The 20,224-nt window shown below is 47.3% G+C and overlaps 2 protein-coding genes across 6 annotated transcripts in view; both read left to right on the top strand.

Moving 5' to 3' along the window:
- Positions 1 to 20,224, top strand: part of LOC143767429 (uncharacterized) — a 162,437-nt gene that overhangs the window by 15,833 nt on the left and 126,380 nt on the right. The window lies entirely within an intron of this gene.
- The window catches only part of LOC143767426 (uncharacterized), a 55,188-nt gene that overhangs the window by 15,846 nt on the left and 19,118 nt on the right, over positions 1 to 20,224 (top strand). For 3 of the 4 annotated variants that reach the window (XM_077255754.1, XM_077255753.1, XM_077255756.1), the window contains exons 2-10: positions 10,960 to 11,109; positions 11,237 to 11,416; positions 11,497 to 11,620; positions 11,709 to 11,809; positions 11,911 to 12,060; positions 12,185 to 12,364; positions 12,446 to 12,569; positions 12,653 to 12,750; positions 12,949 to 13,039. In XM_077255754.1, coding sequence (XP_077111869.1) covers positions 10,960 to 11,109; positions 11,237 to 11,416; positions 11,497 to 11,620; positions 11,709 to 11,809; positions 11,911 to 12,060; positions 12,185 to 12,364; positions 12,446 to 12,569; positions 12,653 to 12,750; positions 12,949 to 13,039 — 1,198 coding nt within the window. Of the gene's footprint in view, positions 1 to 10,791; positions 11,182 to 11,236; positions 11,417 to 11,496; positions 11,621 to 11,708; positions 11,810 to 11,910; positions 12,061 to 12,184; positions 12,365 to 12,445; positions 12,570 to 12,652; positions 12,751 to 12,948; positions 13,040 to 20,224 lie in introns of those variants that run through there. The other variant, XM_077255757.1, reaches the window with a different exon arrangement.

Genomic DNA, 20,224 nt, shown 5'->3' with positions numbered 1-20,224 from the left:
AATAAAGCTGAGCTTCAACCTTCTGCTCCAAATTACCATTTTGAAAAATGCAATAGGCTTTTCCGGCCTACTAAAGGTGTCTGTCTGTGTGCCCCTGCCTGGTGTTGCCCTCAACTAAATAAAGCTGAGCTTCAACCTTCTGCTCCAAATTACCATTTTGAAAAATGCAATAGGCTTTTCCGGCCTACTAAAGGTGTCTGTCTGTGTGCCCCTGCCTGGTGTTGTCCTCAACTAAATAAAGCTGAGCTTCAACCTTCCGGCTCTCATTAAGTGGTTTTAAAAAAAAAAATGGTGGTTAGGGCCTACTAACGGCTTCTGCCCCTCCCTGGTGTTGCCCTCAACTAAATAAAGCTGAGCTTCAACCTTCTGCTCCAAATTACCATTTTAAAAAATGCAATAGGCTTTTCCGGCCTACTAAAGGTGTCTGCCCCTCCCTGGTGTTGTCCTCAACTGAACAAAGCTGAGCTTCCACATTCTGGCTTTCGCCCTATACTATCAGATATTAAACTGCATTTGGCCTACTAGTGTGGTTAGGCCCTTGAAACAGTGTCTGCTGCTCTTGGGTTTGCTACTCCACTGAACAAAGCAATGCCGCCTGTTTAGTCCTGTTACCAATTTTGAACTGCATGTAGCCTACTTTATTCTTTGGCCCTATATCTGTTTCCTCCTCATCCTGCCCATTGCCCAGCCACTGCTAAATGAGTCTGCTGGTACATTGACCTAGACCACTACATTCCCCTTGTACTCTACACAGCCAGAATCTGTCCCTGCTGAAAGTAAGGTTCCCCTTCCCGCATGTTATACCACCTTACACAGGGACAAAGAGGAAGGTGCAGATGAAAGTGCAGGTTCCTTCATCAGGTGGGGGGGCATACTCGTTGGCGACGTCACTGGCACAGGGCCCCTCAGAGTACGCAAAAGTGTCGCTGCTGGTGGGAGGCGCCCCCGCCATGCAAACACACCGCCGTACTTTGAGGGGCCCTGTGCCAGTGGCAATGCGAACGAGTGGGCCCCCCCCTGCTTGCTCAGGATCACAGCACTTGCAACTTTTAAATACTTACCTTTCCCTGCAACACCGCCGTGACGTAGTCCGCATTTCCTGGGCCCACGAAAAACTTGAGCCAGCCCTACTCCCCCCACAACTTTCCCCCAATTCCCTATGCCCAACTATTATTATACAGTTAATTAAGATTGGCAAGCTTCAGAAACAAGAATGGATGTTTTTGGCATTAAAATGGGCACTGTAGGTGTTTTCCTGGCCTCCACTCACTGCCGACTATGCTTCCCCATTGACTTGCATTGGGTTTCGTGTTTCGGTCGATCCCCGACTTTTAGCGATAATCGGCCGACTGCACTCGACTCGACTCTGGACAAAATCGGGTTTCCCAAAACCCTACTCGATCTTAAAAAAATGAAAGTCGCTCAACCCTACTGAAGACTCTTTCTGATAGCACACTGGCAGCAGGGCAAGCGAGCTCCTGTAATGCATATTCTGCCAATTCAGGCCAGGTGTCTAGTTTAGATGCCCAGTAATCAAAGGGGAATGACCTGTGAGGGAGAACATCGATAAGGGAGGAAAAGTAGTTTGTAACCATACTGGACAAATGCTGTCTCCTGTCACTTTGAATCGATGCAGCTGTCCCTGTCATGTCAGCGGTCATTGAAAAATCACTCCACAACCTTGTCATAAAACCCCTCTGTCCAACGCCACTTCAGATTTCTGCACCGCTAGCACCCCTGCCATATTGCCCCCTACGGCTCGTGTGAGAACCATCACCGCTGCTGTGTGCTGGGAATGCCAGAACCAAACGGTCTACAAGAGTTGCTTGTTTGGTAGCCAATATTTGCTCTAGGTTCTCATGTGGCATGATATTTTGCAATTTCCCTTTGTAGCGTGGATCCAGTAGGCAGGCCAACCAGTAATCGTCATCGGTCATCATTTTGACAATGCGGGGGTCCCTTTTTAGGATACGCAAGGCATACTCAGCCATGTGGGCCAATGTTCCAGGTGTCAATTCACTGCTTCTGCTGGGTTGAGGAGCACTTTCTTGCAAATCTACATCACAAGTGTCCCGCAAGAAAGCTGTACCAGACCTTGCAACGGCACCAGTTTCTATTGCCCCCTGAGAAGCTCCCTCCTCCCATACATATTCAGCCCCATCATCCTCCTCCTCATTCTCTTCGTCCGCCACCTCGTCCTGGACAGTTCCCTGACCAGACAATGGCTGACTGTCATCAAGGCTTCCCTCCTCCTCGGCTGCAGACGCCTGCTCCTTAATGTGCGTCAAACTTTGCATCAGCAGACGCATAAGTGGGATGCTCATGCTTATGATAGCGTCGTCTGCACTTACCAGCCGTGTGCATTCCTCAAAACACTGAAGGACTTGACAGAGGTCTTGTAGCTTCGACCACTGCACAGCAGACAACTCCATGTCTGCCATCCAACTGCCTGCCCGTGTATGCGATCCTCCCACAAATAAATGACAGCACGCCTCTGTTCACACAGCCTCTGAACCATGTGCAGTGTGGAGTTCCACCTTGTTGCAACATCTATAATTAGGCATTGCTGTGGAAGATTTAGCGATCGCTGATGGTTCAGTATACGGCTGGAGTGTACGGGCGACCGGCGGATGTGCGAACAAAGTTTTCGCACCTTCAGGAGCAGGGCTGGTAACTCCGGATAATTTTTCAGGAAGCACTGCACCACCAGGTTCAAAGTGTGAGCCAAGCAAGGTATGTGTTTAAGTTGTGAAAGGGCTATGGCAGCCATAAAATTCCTTCCGTTATCACTGACTACCTTGCCTGCCTCAAGATGTACACTGCCCAGCCATGACTCACTTTCTTGCTGCAAGAACTCGGCCAGTACTTCCGCGGTGTGTCTGTTGTCGCCCAAACACTTCATTTCCAACACAGCCTGTTGACGCTTACCACTAGCTGTTCCATAATGAGACACCTCGTGTGCAACACTGGCAGCTGCGGATGGAGTTGCCAGGCGACTGCGCTCTGTGGACGAGCTGTTGCTTCTGGAGGAGGAGGAGGAGGAGGGGTGTCGAACGCCTACTGCCAACTGTTTCCTAGACCGTGGGCTAGGCAGAACTGTCCCACTATGGCTGTCCCCTGTGGACCCTGCATCCACCACATTAACCCAGTGCGCCGTGATGGACACGTAACGTCCCTGGCCATGCCTACTGGTCCATGTATCTGTGGTGAGGTGCACCTTTCCACTGACAGACTGCCTCAGTGCATGGACAATGCGGTCTTTGACATGCTGGTGGAGGGCTGGGATGGCTTTTTTCGCAAAGAAGTGGTGACTGGGTAGGTCATAGCGTGGTACTGCGTAGGCCATCAGGTCTTTGAAAGCTTTGCTTTCGACCAACCGGTAGGGCATCATCTCTAACGAGATTAATCTGGCAATGTGGGCATTCAAATCCTGTGTACGCAGATGAGAGGATGAGTACTTTCTTTTCCTCACGAGAGTTCTCTTCTAGGGTGAGCTGGACAGGAGACCTGCAGATGGTGGAACTAGCTGTGGTGGTGGTGGTGGACATGGCGGATTGAGAGACAGTTGGTGATGTTGGCCTACATACAGTGCTTCCTACCAATAACCTTCTGATTCCCTGCCTGCTTTGGCCTTGCGACGATCCCTCCACATTTGCTGCTGGTGGTGTCCGAACCGGTGGGCTTACAGTGAGGGAAGCAATGTTGCGGTGCTGACTACCTTCATTCTGACCAGGTGCACCAACGGTACAGGACGTTTGGTGATTAGTCCAGGCTTGCAAGTGCATGCTGGTTAAATGTCTATGCATGCACGTTGTATTTAAATTTTGAAGAATCTTCCCTCTGCTAAAGGTCTTTGAGCATTTCTTACAGATCACTTTAGACTGATCATTGGGATCTTGGTCAAAAAAATGCCACACTGCACTCTTCCTACTATGGAATTCCCACGCTGTGCAACTTTCAGCGGTTGGCCACGCTGTCCTAAAACTGTTTTTGTCACACGTTTTGGGCCTGATACGGGCCTGGCTGATGACAGCTGTTGCGATGTAGATTGGTGTTGCTGCGGATAACCCTCCTCTGCTTGTGAGCTAGTGCCAGCGGCACCCTCTTTCCCCCAATGGCTGCCAATCTGGGTCAAGAACTGGGTCATCTATCACCTCCTCCTCCACAATGTCATGTGCACCTTCCTCAGTGTCACCGTGTAAGCCGGTGCTATAGTGTTCGGGACAGGGCACCATAGTCTCATCTGGGTCAGATTCTGGCTCAGGAAACTGCGAGGTCAATGTAGTGATCTGAGTCAATGGAACAGCATCATAATCTAGCTGTGGCTGTGCATCAGTGCACTCCATGTCCGATTCTTCTTGTAATGGGCAGTGTACAATTTCCCTTTCTAACCCTGGCACGGTATGGGTAAAGAGCTCCATGGAGTAACCTGTAGTGTCACCTGACGCATCCTTCACTTTTGGTTTGGGAGAAGGACACAAGGAAACGTCTTTTTCCGGACCGTAAGCATCCACTGACGACTGGCTGCTCTTAGATTTGAACTTTGGGAAGAAGAGGCGAAAGAGCTAGAGGCTGAGTCAGCAAGGAAAGACAAAACTTTTTCCTGCTGCTCCAGCTTTAAAAGCTGTTTTCCTACTCCCAGGTAAGGGAGCCTTCGAGGCTTTGTGTAACCAGACGATGACGCAGGCTCAACACCTCCAGCCTTAGGTGCTACTGTGCTTTTGCCACTACGACCAGATGCAGTACCACCACCACTATCAGTACTAGCTGGCAACCCCCGCCCACGGCCTCTTCCACCAGACTTCCTCATTTTTTGGGGGGAGACACTGAACCACAGCTCTGTCCCAGTGGTATAACACAACACTATGAACGTGGCAGAAAGTGGCTGCCTGATATATGACACACTAGCAGTACAGCAGAATATAAACTGTGTGAGAAATACTATCTCACTTTTGGGGGGAGACACTGAACCACAACTCTGGCACAGTGGTATAACACAACACTATGAACATGGCAGAAAGTGGCTGCCTGATATATGACACACTAGCAGTACTGCAGAATATAAACTGTGTGAGAATTACTATCTCACTTTTGGGGGGAGAAACTGAACCACAACTCTGGCACAGTGGTATAACACAACACTATGAAAGTGGCAGAAAGAGGCTGTAATTATTATTAAAAAAAAAAAAAAATTACTGCAATAACACGCTCCCTAGTCCCTACAATGATCTCAGGACAAGTATGGCAGCAATAAAAAGGACTTCAGAACAAAAAAGTGTGGACAAATAAACAAGACAGGTAACTGTGCAGAAAGGAGCAACAGGATTTTTGCTTTGAAAAAAGCAGTTGGTTTGCACAGCACCGTGCACACAGCTATGCAGCTGCTGCACTAAAATACGACCTCCACTGTCCCTGCACAAAAAGGTGGTGTGGGACAGTGAAAATCGCTCCAGCACAAGCGGTTTGGGGGTTTATATTTCCTCCCTAACTCTGTCCCTGCTTCTGACTAACTGCAGCAAACTCTCCCTATGCTCAGATCGGCAGAAGTAAGATGGCGGTCAGCGTGCACGCCCCTTTATAGCCCCTGTGACGCCGCAGACATCAAGCCAATCACTGCCATGCCCTTGTCTAAGATGGTGGGGACAGAGACCTATGTCATCACACTGCCCACACTCTGCGTCCTCCTTCATTGGATGAAAAACGGCGGTAACAGCGTCATACTAAACGCGACTTTGGCGCTCTGATCGTGTACCGCATGGCTGATCCCACACTAGGATCGGTTCGGGTTTCATGAAACCCGACTTTGCCTAAAAGTCGGCGATTTCTGAAAATGACCGATCCGTTTCGCTTAACCCTCCCTGCCATCTTTCCAGTGGTTTAGATGTGCCCGAGGTCGATTGCTGCATCGGTCCTGCTCTTCTGCCCCAAAATCAGCTGAGTCAGGAGCGCCCTCTATCATGTGCTTCAAGGTCTTTTGCAGCATCTGCCTAGGCTCCCCTCTATTTACCACTCAGAGAGAGGTGCCCAGTATTCATCACTTCTGGTTGGCTGCCACAGTGGTTACAGTCCGCTTTCAGGTGAGTCAGAGGCACACCTTCAGCCGCGTGTTTCATGGTCAATAACATCTGTGGTCTATTAACCGCTAAACAGAAAATCTACCACGTACCACAGGATGGATCTCAGTACCACAGGGTGGATCTCAGAGGCAGCTTAAGTGGCCAGTCCACTTTCAGATACATCAGACACGCCAGTGTCATGTACCGGATGTTTTTTTTTTCAGCCACACACTGGGCCCTGATTGTGTGTTGCTCCACAGGGGCTTTTCCACACCATCTGATTATTCGGGCCTACCACTAACTATCCAGTAGGTCAGTTTACAGTGCTGTCCTCAGGCTGTCTGCATTATCCAGTGCGTTACTCCTATCAGAAATGATTTACCAATTGCAGTTTATACGTTCTGGCTGTCTCTTATGGAGTCAGAGCCCATATGTATACCTTGACTCCCATGACTGTTCACTGCAGTATCCTAGGGACCTTTGAGCTACCTCAATAGCAGAGCTCCCTATTTATTTTTCAGTACAAGTTCTCCCACCTTCAACAGAAATTGGATCTTACTCTGCGCAAGTATCGACCAGTGTAGAATGCTGCTCCAGGCCTGGATCCAATGAGGAGTTTTGTGATAACACGGTCCTTCCTTCAGCAGGATTCGTATCCTTTTCACTGTTATCTTTGGTCATGTGGTGTCTTATACTTAGGTAAGTAGATCCACACACTACAATCCTCTCCCCTTTCCAGAGGGTCCAGGAAGGATAGGGTCGCCGATGTCATCATAGGGAAGGATCTTCTTTTCATCAGTCAATTTTTCTCCTGGGGTCCATGTACTCCTTCCTAGGGCCAACTTTCCATGGAGTTGACATACTCCAGGTTTTTTCATGGACTCTCTTCCTTCGACTGCTCACATTGAATTGTGCCTTCCAATGCCTATCTAGACAACTTTTTCAATAGTCCCTTATAGCCATTCTCATCCCAGTACGCTTGAGTTTCGCTTCCTGATTGATCCGAGTCTGCGGGGTAGTCCATTAGTCTACGTTCTAACTGTTTAGATGGGCAAGAGGTTGTCTCTTCATACGGTTCTCCTTCTCTGAGCTGTTTTGTTGATGAAACAGAGTCTACATCGCTGTGTTGAGATCCAGGGTACCAGTCAAGGTCCCCTTCAGTACGTCTTCAGTGTTTTGCTCTCTAGCAGGTTCACAGTAGCCTACTCTCAAGTCTTTCCTTGTCAATTAAATTTAATGGTCTTTCCTTGTCATTTTCTCGGAATCCTTAGTTAAACTGCTTTCAAAGAGGTTAGCGTCTCGGTGTACTATATCCCTTCTTTCCTGAACTCGCTGTGAGCTGGACCAGTTCTCCGACTATAGACCCTCCGGTTTCCAGACTTTCCACCAATACGGTCCTTCCCCTCCCACAGGGAGCATCTTTCAAGGATGGCGGACTAATAGAGTCTTTGGCAAAGTCAACCTTTGAAGTGTCCGCCGCTACATTGTGCCCTGCCTTTGTCTCCACCTGGGTAGCAAAGTTTATAGATGCAGGGGCTAAGCTGCTCCATCAGGGCATTCTTTCTGGAGTCCGACAGAACGAATTGGCCGTCCTCGCAGACCAATTTAATCTCGCAGGGAAGTACATGGTATCCGCCTTCCCGATCGCCGCTGCAAGTGCTGCTCGAATATCCATCAATATCGCGGCCATCCGAAGGACCATGTCAGGACTCTGAACATTTTTTATTACCTTTTTGTGCATTACTGCCCTTTTCCAAGATGGCGTCTTTGGTCTCATGTGCACTGTGTCTTCCTGCTATAAAACTCCACCCCAGCCTTCAGTCTGTGCTAGAGTATTCTGCCTTGCATCCAGCTCCTGACCTCTAGTGACTCCCTGGCTATATACCTGCTCCTGTGAACCTGTGGGGTTATCCTGCTACTCTGCTCTGAGTTGCTGCTGCATACACCAGTTCCAGTAATCCTCCTTCATCTGCTGCTCGTGTTTATTTGCATCTGCATTTGCTGGACATGTAAGCTGTTTCTGCTCTGCAAGAACCTGAAACTATTACCCATACCTCCCTGGTTGAGCTAAGATGTTATTTGAACTGCCTTATAAGCATATCTATATGTGTTTTGGACTAAGCAGGGACTTATTCGTGTCAAGTATCCTCAAGAATAATTGTGCTTCATAGACTTTCTGCGTGACTGCATTTTCCTCTGAAGTTTCCTATAGACTGCTGAGCTGCATTTGATATTTGCACCAAGTGTTGTGGACTTGAGTTTCTCTCTGCACCTGTTTGAATCGCTGTGTGATAATATAGACTTTACCACTTATAAAACTGTGTCCTGTAGTTGTCTTGTTCCACGCAAAGAGTCCCCGGAGTTATCCCCTATAATTATTGCAGACCATTTGGCTTAAGGCGTGGCAGGCAAACTTATCCTCAAAGAAGTCCCTCACCAACCACGATTCCTGTTGGTTTGGATCCACGTTGGACTAAATTATTAAGGAGGTCACCGGAAGGACGAACTCTCTCCTTCCTCAGGCTAAGCCTCGTCGTTCTCCTGGTGTTTTTTCCTCAGCATGGCTCGTCGGGGATCTAAGATGGCTGAATGGAGGAGTCCATTTTTGTCTTTTCAGGATGAAATCTCTTAATTCAGTAATTGCTTTGTGGGAACTTGGATAAATACAGTTTATATACTTCACTTTTGAATTTTTTTTATTCTACTGTCACTTGATTACCTTTTGAAACACAACTATTTTATGTTCCAATCAAATTTTTTCCCACAGACACTTGGAGCCCCGATGGGGTCTAAATTTTCTCCTTCTTTGGCAATACTTTGTATGGCCTGGTAGGAGGAAATGTATATGTTTACCAATATCAGTCCTTTCATTCCACACCTGGTATGGTATGCCAGATATGTGGATGGTGTCCATCTAGTCTGGAAAGGTGATGCCTCCACTTATTCTGAACTCACATCATACCTCAATTCCAACTCCTGTAACATCAGATTTGCTTGTAATCCATTAGCCACCAGCACCCCCTTTTAGACATCATGCTTATAGGTGACAGCATTACTGTAATGGTTGACACTACACTGTACAGCAGGGGTGGGGAACCTCAGCCCCCGGGCCATTTATGACCTTCGCTAACCTTTTATCGGGCCCCCGGGCAGATTCTCAGGGACCACATTCTTGGGCAGGGAGCTGTATTTTGATTGCCATGCATTTCTTCTTGTCATGAATTTCTTCTTGCGCTGTTAGCACACACATGAAGTGTTCACTACTGAACACTGAAGGGCGTGCAATGAAAGATTACTTCGTGACACCAGTGCTAGAGTCAGGATGTACTTTGTGGGCAGAGTTTGTACGGCCCCCGAAGGATGGCATAAATATCCAAATGGCCCTTGGTAGAAAAATTGATTCCCCACCCCTGCTGTACAGGAAAGGTACGAGGCCTCGCCTTTTAATGTTTTAACTACGTTAAAGAATCTGTTTTATCCCTGGATGGTTGTGCCGGAATCTTTCCCCATTTTTTTGTATAACATTTGTATTAGTCATTCTGGGCTTCATATAAGGGAACCTGTCCCGTTGATGGTAGAAAACGTCAGCGATTCTCTCATCGTCTTCCTGCATTGTCACCAGTTAGAGCCGCGCTCGTTTCTCCTCCATCCCATAGACGATGAATAGAGAGAAGCGCACACGTCCCCTGTAGAAGCCTCTCTGCGGTTCTATATACCGGACTTGCTTCTATCGCAGTTTCTTCAGGTGACATTTATAATTGCAGCAGTTATAATGAATGACTCCTGTAAATCACCCTCATGGCCGCTCCCCGGGACCCTCCCAGTGTCATTGCACTTTGTATTTCCGGAGTCCCTGTGACCAGAACGTCTCCTGTATTAGGCCAGGTTCACACTGTGTTAAAGCAGCCCGTTCAACGCATAGCGTTGACGGGCTGCGTTAGCGCTATAGCATACACGCCATCGCGTTATGCTATACCGCTAGCGCTGATGATTCATCTGTGCTAGCGGTGACGGAGTCTCAGACTCTGCAGCCCGCATCCGAGGCTCCATCACTGAATGACCGCACATTGCTAGCGCATGCCGATTATGGCATGTGTTGGCGATGCGCCTGATAATAAGGGTTAATGGCAGCGTTAGCGGACTGCGTTACACCACGCAGTCTGTCTAACGGACTGCATTAACGCAATGTGAACCCAGCCTTAGTAATCTGCACCATTATCCACGTAGATGTCAGATTCTGGGGGAAGGACACAAAACACTTAGGGCTTGTTCACACGATCCTTTTTTCACTGCGGATTTTTCAGGTCCTTTTTTGGGAAAATCCGCAGTGAAAACCCGCGGTGCTTTTCTCCGCGGATTTGTGTCCTTTTTCTACTGCGGATTCCACTGCGGGTTTCCAACTGCAGTTTCCTATTGGTGTTGTTGGAAACCCGCAGCGGAATCCGCAGAAAGAATTGACATGGTACTTCTTTTTTTCTGCAGGCAAATCCGCGCGGATTTGCCTGCGAAAAAAAGGATCGTCGGCACAGCGGATTTTGTTTTCCATAGGGTAACATTGTACTGTACCCTGCATGGAAAACTGCTGCGGATCCGCAGCTGCAAATCCGCTGCGGATCCGCAGCAAAAACCGCATCGTGTGAACATAGCCTAAGAGCTCAGGCCGCGCTCCATCTTTATGACATATTTCCACTCCATCACTCAGGCGTCCATTGTTTCCATAACTGCAGTGACGATACTGGATGCCGGTATGTCTGAGATGTAACTGTTCTGTTACATAATGGTTTATGGAGATCATGTGTCTGACATGCTGCCACCATGAAGATGTGACGTGGAGAAGATTTCTTAATAACATATGGAATAGAATCTTTAAGATGTTATATCAACTCATCTTCTCCCCATTCAGATCACTACAATATCAGATTCTCTCAGTGGAGATATTTTATATAACATATATTTTCTGATGGACCCATCAAGGATGGATAAGAATAGGAAAAAGATATTGGACAAGATATTACACCTCACCCTAGAGATCCTCTTCCGGCTTACTGGAGAGGTGAGAGATTCTGATGACATCACATTACATCATTCTTATCTATGGGAATAACAGATGGACAGAACTGGAGAGGTGAGGACTCTGGAAATGTCTGTAGTGAGATTTATTAATGTGTCTCCATAACCAGGATTACACAGTAGTGAAGAAGACCTCTAGTGAGCGCTGTCAGGCCCCTGTGTCTGAGGGATGGGGAAGACCCGTGAGCCCAATCAGGGGGTCTCTACCTCACCCCCTGAAACATGCGGGAATTAATGATCAGAAGATCCTAGAACTCACCTACACGATAATTGAACTGCTGACTGGAGAGGTGACACTGCTGGGAATGCTGGGATAATACAATAATGGTATGAAGGATCGGGGGAATGACGATATCATTGTATGTGTCAGGTTCCTATAAAGTGTCAGGATGTCGCCGTATATTTCTCCATGGAGGAGTGGGAGTATTTAGAAGGACACAAAGATCTGTACAAGGACGTCATGATGGAGGTTCCTCAGCCCCTCACATCACCAGGTAATAGACAGAACTAAATACACAGGGCCTATAATTACCGTATCTGTATGTAAAGAATGAACTCAGTCCCTGTATGTGTTTCCTCCAGTTGTATGCAGTAAATGGACAACACCAGAGAGATGTCCTCGTCCTCTTCTTCCACCACAGGACTGTAAAAAAGAAAATCCCAATGTTCCTCTGGATCATCAGGTAGATGCTGCCACCATGAAGATGTGATGTGGAGGAAATTTCTTAAGATAATGAATAGATTTTTTCATGATGTTACATGGGTTGATCTTCTGCCCATTCAGGTCCCAACAATATCGGATCCTCTCAGTGGAGATCTTCTATATAAGATAATTTTCCTGATTGGCCCGTCAAGGATGGATAGGAGCAGTGACAAGATCACGGAGAGTGTATTGCATCTCACCAAAGAGATCCTCTTCCAGGTTACTGGAGAGGTGAGAGATTCTGATGACGTCACATTACATCATTCTTATCTACAGGAATAACAGATGGACTGGAGAGGTGAGGACTCTGGAAATGTCTGTAGTGAGATTTATTAATGTGTCTCTCCATAACCAGGATTACACAGTAGTGAAGAAGATCTTTAGTGAGAGCTGTCAGGATCCTGTGTCTGAGGGATGGGGAAGACCCCTCAGGCCAATCACGGGGCCTACACCTTACCCCCTGAAACATGCAGGAGTCAATAATCAGACGATCCTAGAATTCACTTACAAGATTATTGCGCTGCTGACTGGAGAGGTGACTTTTGGGAATGCTGGGACATTATATAGTAACGCTATGAAGAGATCGAGGTGATGATGGTATCATGGTATTTTTTAGGTTCCTATAAGGTGTCAGGATGTCACCATCTATTTCTCCATGGAGGAGTGGGAGTATTTAGAAGGACACAAAGATCTGTACAAGGATGTCATGATGGAGGTTCCCCAGCCCCTCATATCACCAGGTAATAGACAGAGCTAAATACACACGGCCTATAATTATCTGTATGTAAAGAATGAATTCAGTCTTTGTATGTGTTTCCTCCAGTTGTATGCAGTAGGAGGACAACACCAGAGAGATGTCCCCGTCCTCTTCTTCCACAGGACTGTAAAGAAGAAGATCCCAGCTTTCCTGAAGATCATCAGGTGGGTGCAAGGAAGGTGTCATGAGATCTCTCCTATGATGTGTAGACTACTGAGAAGGTCTTGTGCTCAGTCTTGTTTTATTCACCAGTATTATATGTTTTATACTTGTGTAATGAGAACGGTGGAGATGGCAGGATTAGAGCTGATCATAGATGTGACTTCTCCATCTGTCTCTGACTTTTACAATATTTGTTTCAGGGTAAAGATCTGACCCATATTAATACTTCAGAGACATATGTGAGGGGTGATGAGCGGTGTAAAGAGGAGATTCCTACAGATAACCGTACAGGTGAGTAGTAACCACTAAATGCAGAGAAATCACAGATTATCCTTCCTGTAGAATTCTAGTTTTCATTTTTTAGGGCTTGTTCTCTCAAATCTTTTGGATGTCCATTTTTACTGACCAAAGGATTAAGTGCTTAAACAAAAGACCACCCTCTTAAACACCTATTAAAGCATTTTAGCTACAACATTTCACAGGCCAAAACTAAAGTAATACAGTTTTCCACAAAGAAGAATATAGGGCCGATCTCTGTACAATCTGCTCTGACCGTTTGGTCATGTGATTGCTCCAGCCTAACTCCATCCACAGCAGGAAAGGGTTAGTTTCGGCTGCTGATAGTGATTGGCTAAATTTCTCACGAGTTCATCCTAAAGAGGAGACATGGAGACTGACCTGGCCATCAGTGAAAGGGGATTATTAATAGTAATTATATCTGATGAGAGATAAACCCTTGAGGGCCTTGGACTTGGCATCAATGTGTATAGGGCTTGTGTTGTGCATCAGTCCCACCATGGGCTTGATATGGTGGCTGAGCAGAAGAGGTAAGTAACCCCTTATATGATGGACGTCTATGATCTCAAGATAAGGATTCAGAGAATATGTAGAACCAGGACTTGTACAGCGATAATCCAGAACCACATAGAAAAGCTAAAACATCACTTTTATTCCCTAGTTAAAACTATTCTTTCTGTGCAGGCATATGCTAGCAAAAAACACATACACTTATAGTGACATCCCCGCCGACACGTTTCATGCCTGTTCACAGCCCTTATTCATAGCTTGGGGAACAATACTCATTATCAGCAAATTATACACTGGTGATTACATGGTACAGGAATAATCACTTAATCCAACAGTAGAAAATAGACCTTAACAACGTAGAAAAGAGATATATACAACATATTTTTCTCTTTTTATTATTATAAGATGTTGACAGATTTACATGAGTCTCTTCAAGCCTCAAGTATTCATTTTGTCTCCTTTCTTAGAAGGATTCTTTTCTTTTTTATTCGGTCTCCCATGACAGCACCACAAGAGAGGGGATCCGCCCTTCAGGGACAGGAAACTTACAGACATAAAAGGGTGGCACCTCTCTCCCGCACCCGTTAGTTTCCTTTCTCAGACAGGTGAACCTCTTCAGGCATACCTGTAGAAGATGTAAGATACTCCCAGGCTCTGCTAGTCGGCTCATGCAGCGGGGTTTCCCTGCCTCGGCCGGCTTGGTGTCCTGCAGGTGCCACAGTGGGTGCAGGGGAACTGCACGTGTGAGCGGCAGCAGGCAAGCAGCCTCCGGGAAGGATGACTGGCTTGATCTTGGTCCAGCCTCATGGTGCAAGTGAGTAGGCCGGGTTGTGATGGTGTGTGTCCTCTGGCACTGTGTTCCAGGCGCGTGACGGTGATGCCTCCGGTGGCCGGCACGCTCTTATGTCTGAGGCGCTGTTCGGTGATGCGGCTGGGGTACACCCCTTGTGATGCGGCCAGGGCGCCTCCTCGGTGACCCGGCTGGGGATCGCTCTGTGATGTGCCCTCTGGGATACCGGGGATGCGGCTGCCGAGGCTGTAAGTTCGGGGGGACATGGTTCCTGGGGCTGTGGACAGGCGTGTCCGGGATATCAGGCGGCGCCGGTCTGAGTCATGGGGGGGCTGTGACGTCGGCCGGGTGAGGGTGTTGCCAAACTTGTGTGTACTGGGGGCACAGTCACGGAGGTGGAGGCATGACCAGCAGTCCAGGGGAAGAGGCACCTGACAGGCCACATGGAGGACCTGCTGACCCTGGTGATCTGGACGGTATCGGATCGGGGGAGTGGCCTGAAATATTTAAGGAAGGCTTGGACGGAATCAGGTGCTTCCAAGACTCCTAATTCTGCTAGAAGATATTGAGTCGCCAGAGCAGCAGGAGCAGGTGCAGTCACCTGTGCAACAGCAGCTCATTGAGAAGCCCCACTTAAGAGTGACCCAGCGACTGCACATCGCAGGAGGTGGTCATATGGGTGAGAGAAAGTCCAATTAATACAAATTTCAAAAAAACTGACCATCATATCCAAACACAGACTAGGTGTGAACAGGTACTAACCTAGAGTCACCAACTCATGTACAATCAAACAAATAAGGTAGCACTCTGTAGCGCCACAGCTTTCAAACATGAAATATGAAAATTGAATTGCATTACTGCACTAGAAATATGAAAAAATTGAGAAAGCTAAGCGGATAATTTGGCCAATTCATGTGTACCTGGTAGCCACGTTCGTTAAGGCGCTTCACATGAATTGGCCAAATTATGCGCTTAGCTTTCTGAATTTTTCATATTTCTAGTGCAGTAATGGAATTCATTTTTCGTATTTCATGTTTGAAAGCTGTGGCACTACAGAGTGCTGCCATATTTGTTTGATTGTATATGAGTTGGTGACTCTAGGTTAGCACCTGTTCACACCTAGTCTATGTTTGGATGTGACGGTCAGTTTTTTTGAAATTTGTATTAATTAACCTTCTGACTGAGCACTTCGCTAGCTCCAGGCATTTTTAATCAAAAGAGGACCCTACCCCTCCACAGAGATATAGATTTTAGTCCAAGAGAGGACTCGCAGGTTCCCATAGAGATGAAGACTTATTCTAAGCAAGGATTGGCATTGTTAGGTCCTGGTAAAAATCCATGCAGGATGTGATGTTTGGAGTTTGGATAAGAAAGCTCACAGATCTTTTCCTCTGAACGATAAGATCAGTTTTCTTGTTTTACAAGAATTGAAGAGGTCTGAAAGGGAAGGTTCCCTACCTCTGGCTTTCGAAAGAAGGTACCCGTTCAAGGAGTCTGCCTCATCCTCATGGGATAAAGCCCCAAAGCTGGACATGGCGGTTGCTCAGGCATCTAAGAAAGCCCTGCTAACGTTTGAGGAAATGGGAAGATTGAAAGACCCTCTAGGCAGGAAAGCAGATACCTTTCTGAAGGGCACTTGAGAGATGCCGGCAGGGTCCCTTAGGCCGGCGGTGGCAGCCACCTGTACAGGCAGGTCTTTGATGGTCTGGTTGGACCAGTTAGAATCTCAATTGAAGGACAAAGCATCCAGAGAAAGTATCCTGACTTCTCTTTCCATGATCGAGGGGGCTGCAGCTTTTTTATCTGACGCGTCGGTGGCCTCAGTCAGGATAGCGGCAAGAGCAGCGGCCCTTTCTAATGCAGCACGAAGGGCCTTCCTCCCGGGTTCACAGGAAACTGCCTCAATGACTGCCAGCCCAGGTTGGGGGAAGGCTTTCGGCCTTCTATCTGGCCTGGTCAAAGATTTTGAATATTGTATGGCTCCTTAATCTCATCAGTGCAGGACTAAAATTGGAGTTCCGGGTAATACCTCAGGAAAAGTTTATGATAACACCCACGCGTTCCTCACCAGCAGAGCAGCAGGCTCTAAAGTCGGAGGTCCTGGAACTATAGCACAAGTCAGTCTTGGTAGAGGTTCCTGTGTCAGAAAGAGGTAGGGAATTTTACTCCCCACTCTTCCTTTCGGACCATTCATTATTAACCTTAAAGGTCTGAACAAGTTTTTGGTGGTATGTCCCTTTAAGATGGAATCTGTGAGGTCGGCAATAAAGTTGCTCTTTAAATCTTGCTTTATGGTTGTATTGGATCTTAAGGGGAATCTATCACCCCCAATATCGAGGGTGAGGTAAGCCCACCGGCATCAGGGGCTTATCTACAGCATTCTGTAATGCTGTAGATAAGCCCCCGATGTATCCTAAAAGATGAGAAAAAGAGGTTATATTATACTCACCCAGGGGCGTTCCCGCTTCTGGTCCGGTCCGGCGCCTCCTATCTTCATCAGATGACGTCCTCTTCTTGTCTTCAGGCTCCGGCGCAGGCGTACTTTGTACAGCATTGCGCAGGCGCTGGGCCTCTCTGACCTTTCCCTCAACAGAGCAGACAAAGTACGCCTGCGCCTGAGCCGCAGCATGAAGACCAGAAGAGGACATCATCGTAAGAAGATGGGAGGCCCTGGACCCGGACCGCGATGCCCATCAGATCGGACGGCCCGCCCACGCGAGTATAATCTAACCTTTTTTTCTCATCTTTTAGGATACATCGGGGGCTTATCTACAGCATTACAGAATGCTGTAGATAAGCCCCTGATGCCGGTGGGCTTACCTCACTCTCAATTTTGGGGGTGACAGATTCCCTTTAAGGACGCATACTACCACATACTTATACATGCCGATCACCAGCAGTTCCTTAGGGTGGCAGTACCACAGTTTAGAACCCTCCGTTTGGTCTCGCTATTGCTCCACGGGTCTTTACCAAGGTGATCGCAGAGATTATGGCACATCTCCATGAGTAGGATGTCATGGTGGTTCCCTATCTAGATAACTTTTTAATTGTAGGCAGTTTGGTCCGGCACAGCACCATTCAATTGAAATTGGTAATGTCCACACTAGAGGGGTTGGGGTGACTTGTGAATATCAAAAAGACACGTTTACAGCCCCTAAAGGTGCAGGCATTCCTGGGTCTTGTGTTGGACTCTGAGATTCAGGAGTGTTGATTACTGGGGTCCAAAGAAGACAGTATTCGGCAACAAGTTTGGAAGGCGGTGAACAATCCATCTATGTCCCTTAGGGCCGATGTCCCTTCTAGGCTCACTCACTTCCTGTATTCCGGCTGTTTGCTGGGCCCAATTTCATACTAGGGCCTTACAGTGGGATGTATTACATAATGACCGTCAGCTTGGAAGGTGCCTAGAAATGAAAATATCTTTGTCCCCCCTGCGATACAGTCCGTACGTTGAGGGTTAGATGTGTTAAACTTGTCCAGAGGGGTTCTCTGGGTAAACCATATCTCCCGTACTGTCAGGCTCACGGGTTGGGGGCTCATTTGGGGGAAGTGTGGGTCCAAGAGAATTGGACATGCAGTGAGCAGGCTGGTTTGTCTAACCTGAAAGAGCTGTTGGCAGTGGAGCTGGAAATAAGACGGCTCCTTATGTCGTTACAGGGTCAACATGTCAGAGTGCTTTCCGACAATCAGGCAACTGTGGCCTACATCAACAACCAGGAGGGAACCCGGTCCAGGTCCTTGATAGAAGTGACGTATTTTTCAGATTGCCCAAGCTCATCTGCTGTCTTTGACCTCCGTGCACATAAGAGGAAAAGAAAACATCAAGGCTGACTTCTTAAGCCGCAACGAGCTCAGGCAGGGAGAATGAATGTTGAACCAGACTGTCTTCAACCAAATTGAGCAGATGTGGGGGTATCCAGATATAGATCTCATTGCCAACAGAGGGGACAGGAGAGTGCATCGGTCCTGTTCCCTGAACCCCAGTGAAGGTCCACATACGATAGATGCTCTCTTGATCCCATGGGATTTCATGCTGGCATATCCCTTTCCTCCGATAGCCCTGTTTCCTTTGGTATTGATCAAGATATGGGAAGAGAGGGCACGTGTTATCCAAATCGCCCCTTTTTGGCCCAAGAGGCTGTGGTATTCCTGGCTGAAGAAGATTTCCATATCCAACCCATGGATTCTTCCGGAACTCTAAGACCTCTTCTCCAAGGGACCAATCCTCCATCCTCGAGTGTCCAGAGTGGAATTTGAGAGGACACAGTTAAGAAGGAAGAGGTTTTCTCATAATCTTGTGACCATTTTACTTAAAAGTAGGAAAGTATCCATGACAAAAATGTGCACCAGAACCTGGAGCAAGTTTCTATCAGGATCATGGGCGGAAGTTGGAGGAAAGGTTCAGATAGACCAGGTGTTGGAGTTTCTACAAAAGGGCCTAGATTTGGGTCTAGTCACAAACGCCCTCAAAGTCCGGGTGTTGGCTCTAGGGGCCCTGTATAATTGTGATCTAGCAGGCAATTATTGGATATCTAGGTTTATCAGGGCCTCAGCTAGGTCTAGGCCTATCCTTACAGGTTAATGCCTTGGGATTTGAATTTAGTGCTAACGGCATTGACAGAATCTCCATTTGAGCCCTTTGAAGTAGCCACAATAAAAATTCTCTCTCTCAAAACTGCCCTTCATGTTGCATTGACATCAGCCTGTAGAGTTAGTGACATTCAGGCCCTATGCAGACATCCACCATATACCCAGTTTAGGGAGGATAGAGTTATTTTGAAGCCAGAACTCTCGTATTTACCAAAAGTAGCCTCTAAGTTCCACAGATTGCAGGAGATAGTTCTTTTTTCCTTTTGTGCCAACCCCAGAAAACAAAAGGAGGAGAAGCTCTATTCACTAGTTGTTAGGAGGTGCTTGCTTAGTTATATTTCAATAACTGACCAATGGAAGAAAGAGAATTCTTTATTTGTCTCTTTTCAGGATGCTGGGAAGGGGCTTAGTGTCTCCAAGAGCACCGTAGCTAGGTGGATCAGGGAAGCAATTTCTTTGGCCTATACAGTGAGTGGTGTTGCAGTTCCAAGAGGGTCTGAAGGCTCATTCCACACGGGCCGTAACGACTTCCTGGGCAGAGAGATCGGAGGTATCGATTGAGGAGATATGTAAGGCGGCTACATGGTCTTCTCCCTCCACGTTTTTCAAACATTATAGACTTGATATGGGTGCCTCCTTCTATCTAACATTTGGGAGAAGGGTGTTTTAGGCTGCATTCCCTCCCTAATTTCCTTACCTCTCTGTAATTCTCTTGTGGTGCTGTCATGGGAGAACAAATAAATGCTTAGTTACTTAACGGTAACAGTGTTTTTCGGAGCCCATGACAGCACCGTTATATTCCCTCCTTTTACGGGCGAGTGAGCAAAATCATGACTGAAAAGTTATTTTGTGTACGGAATAATGTGTATTTATTGCTACTAACTAGTGATGAGCAGATATACTCGTTGCTCGGGTTTTCCCGAGCACGCTCGGGTGGCCTCCGAGTTTTTGTTGACGTAGCTGAATGATTTATAGCTTTTAGCCAGCCTGAGTACATGTGGGTGTTGCCTGGTTGCTAGGGAATATCCACATGTAATCAAGCTGGCTAGTAGCTGTAAATCATTCAGCTGCTGCGATGAAAACTAAATCTCTGAACACTAACAAATACTCGGAGACCACCCGAGCGTGTTCGGGAAAACCTGAGCAACGAGTATACTTGCTCATCACTACTAGTAACCTGGGAGGTCCTCTCATGCTCTGTAATCCAACTGATGTGGGAGAGATGTGCCGTCCTTTTATGTCTGTAGGTTTCCTGTCCCTGAAGGGCGGATCCCTTCTCTCGTGGTGCT

This window comes from Ranitomeya variabilis, chromosome 4 (assembly GCF_051348905.1).
Source record: "Ranitomeya variabilis isolate aRanVar5 chromosome 4, aRanVar5.hap1, whole genome shotgun sequence".
NCBI lineage: Eukaryota > Metazoa > Chordata > Amphibia > Anura > Dendrobatidae > Ranitomeya > Ranitomeya variabilis.
Note: the sequence above shows the minus strand (reverse complement) of the source record. Positions and strands in the feature narration are given on the sequence as shown.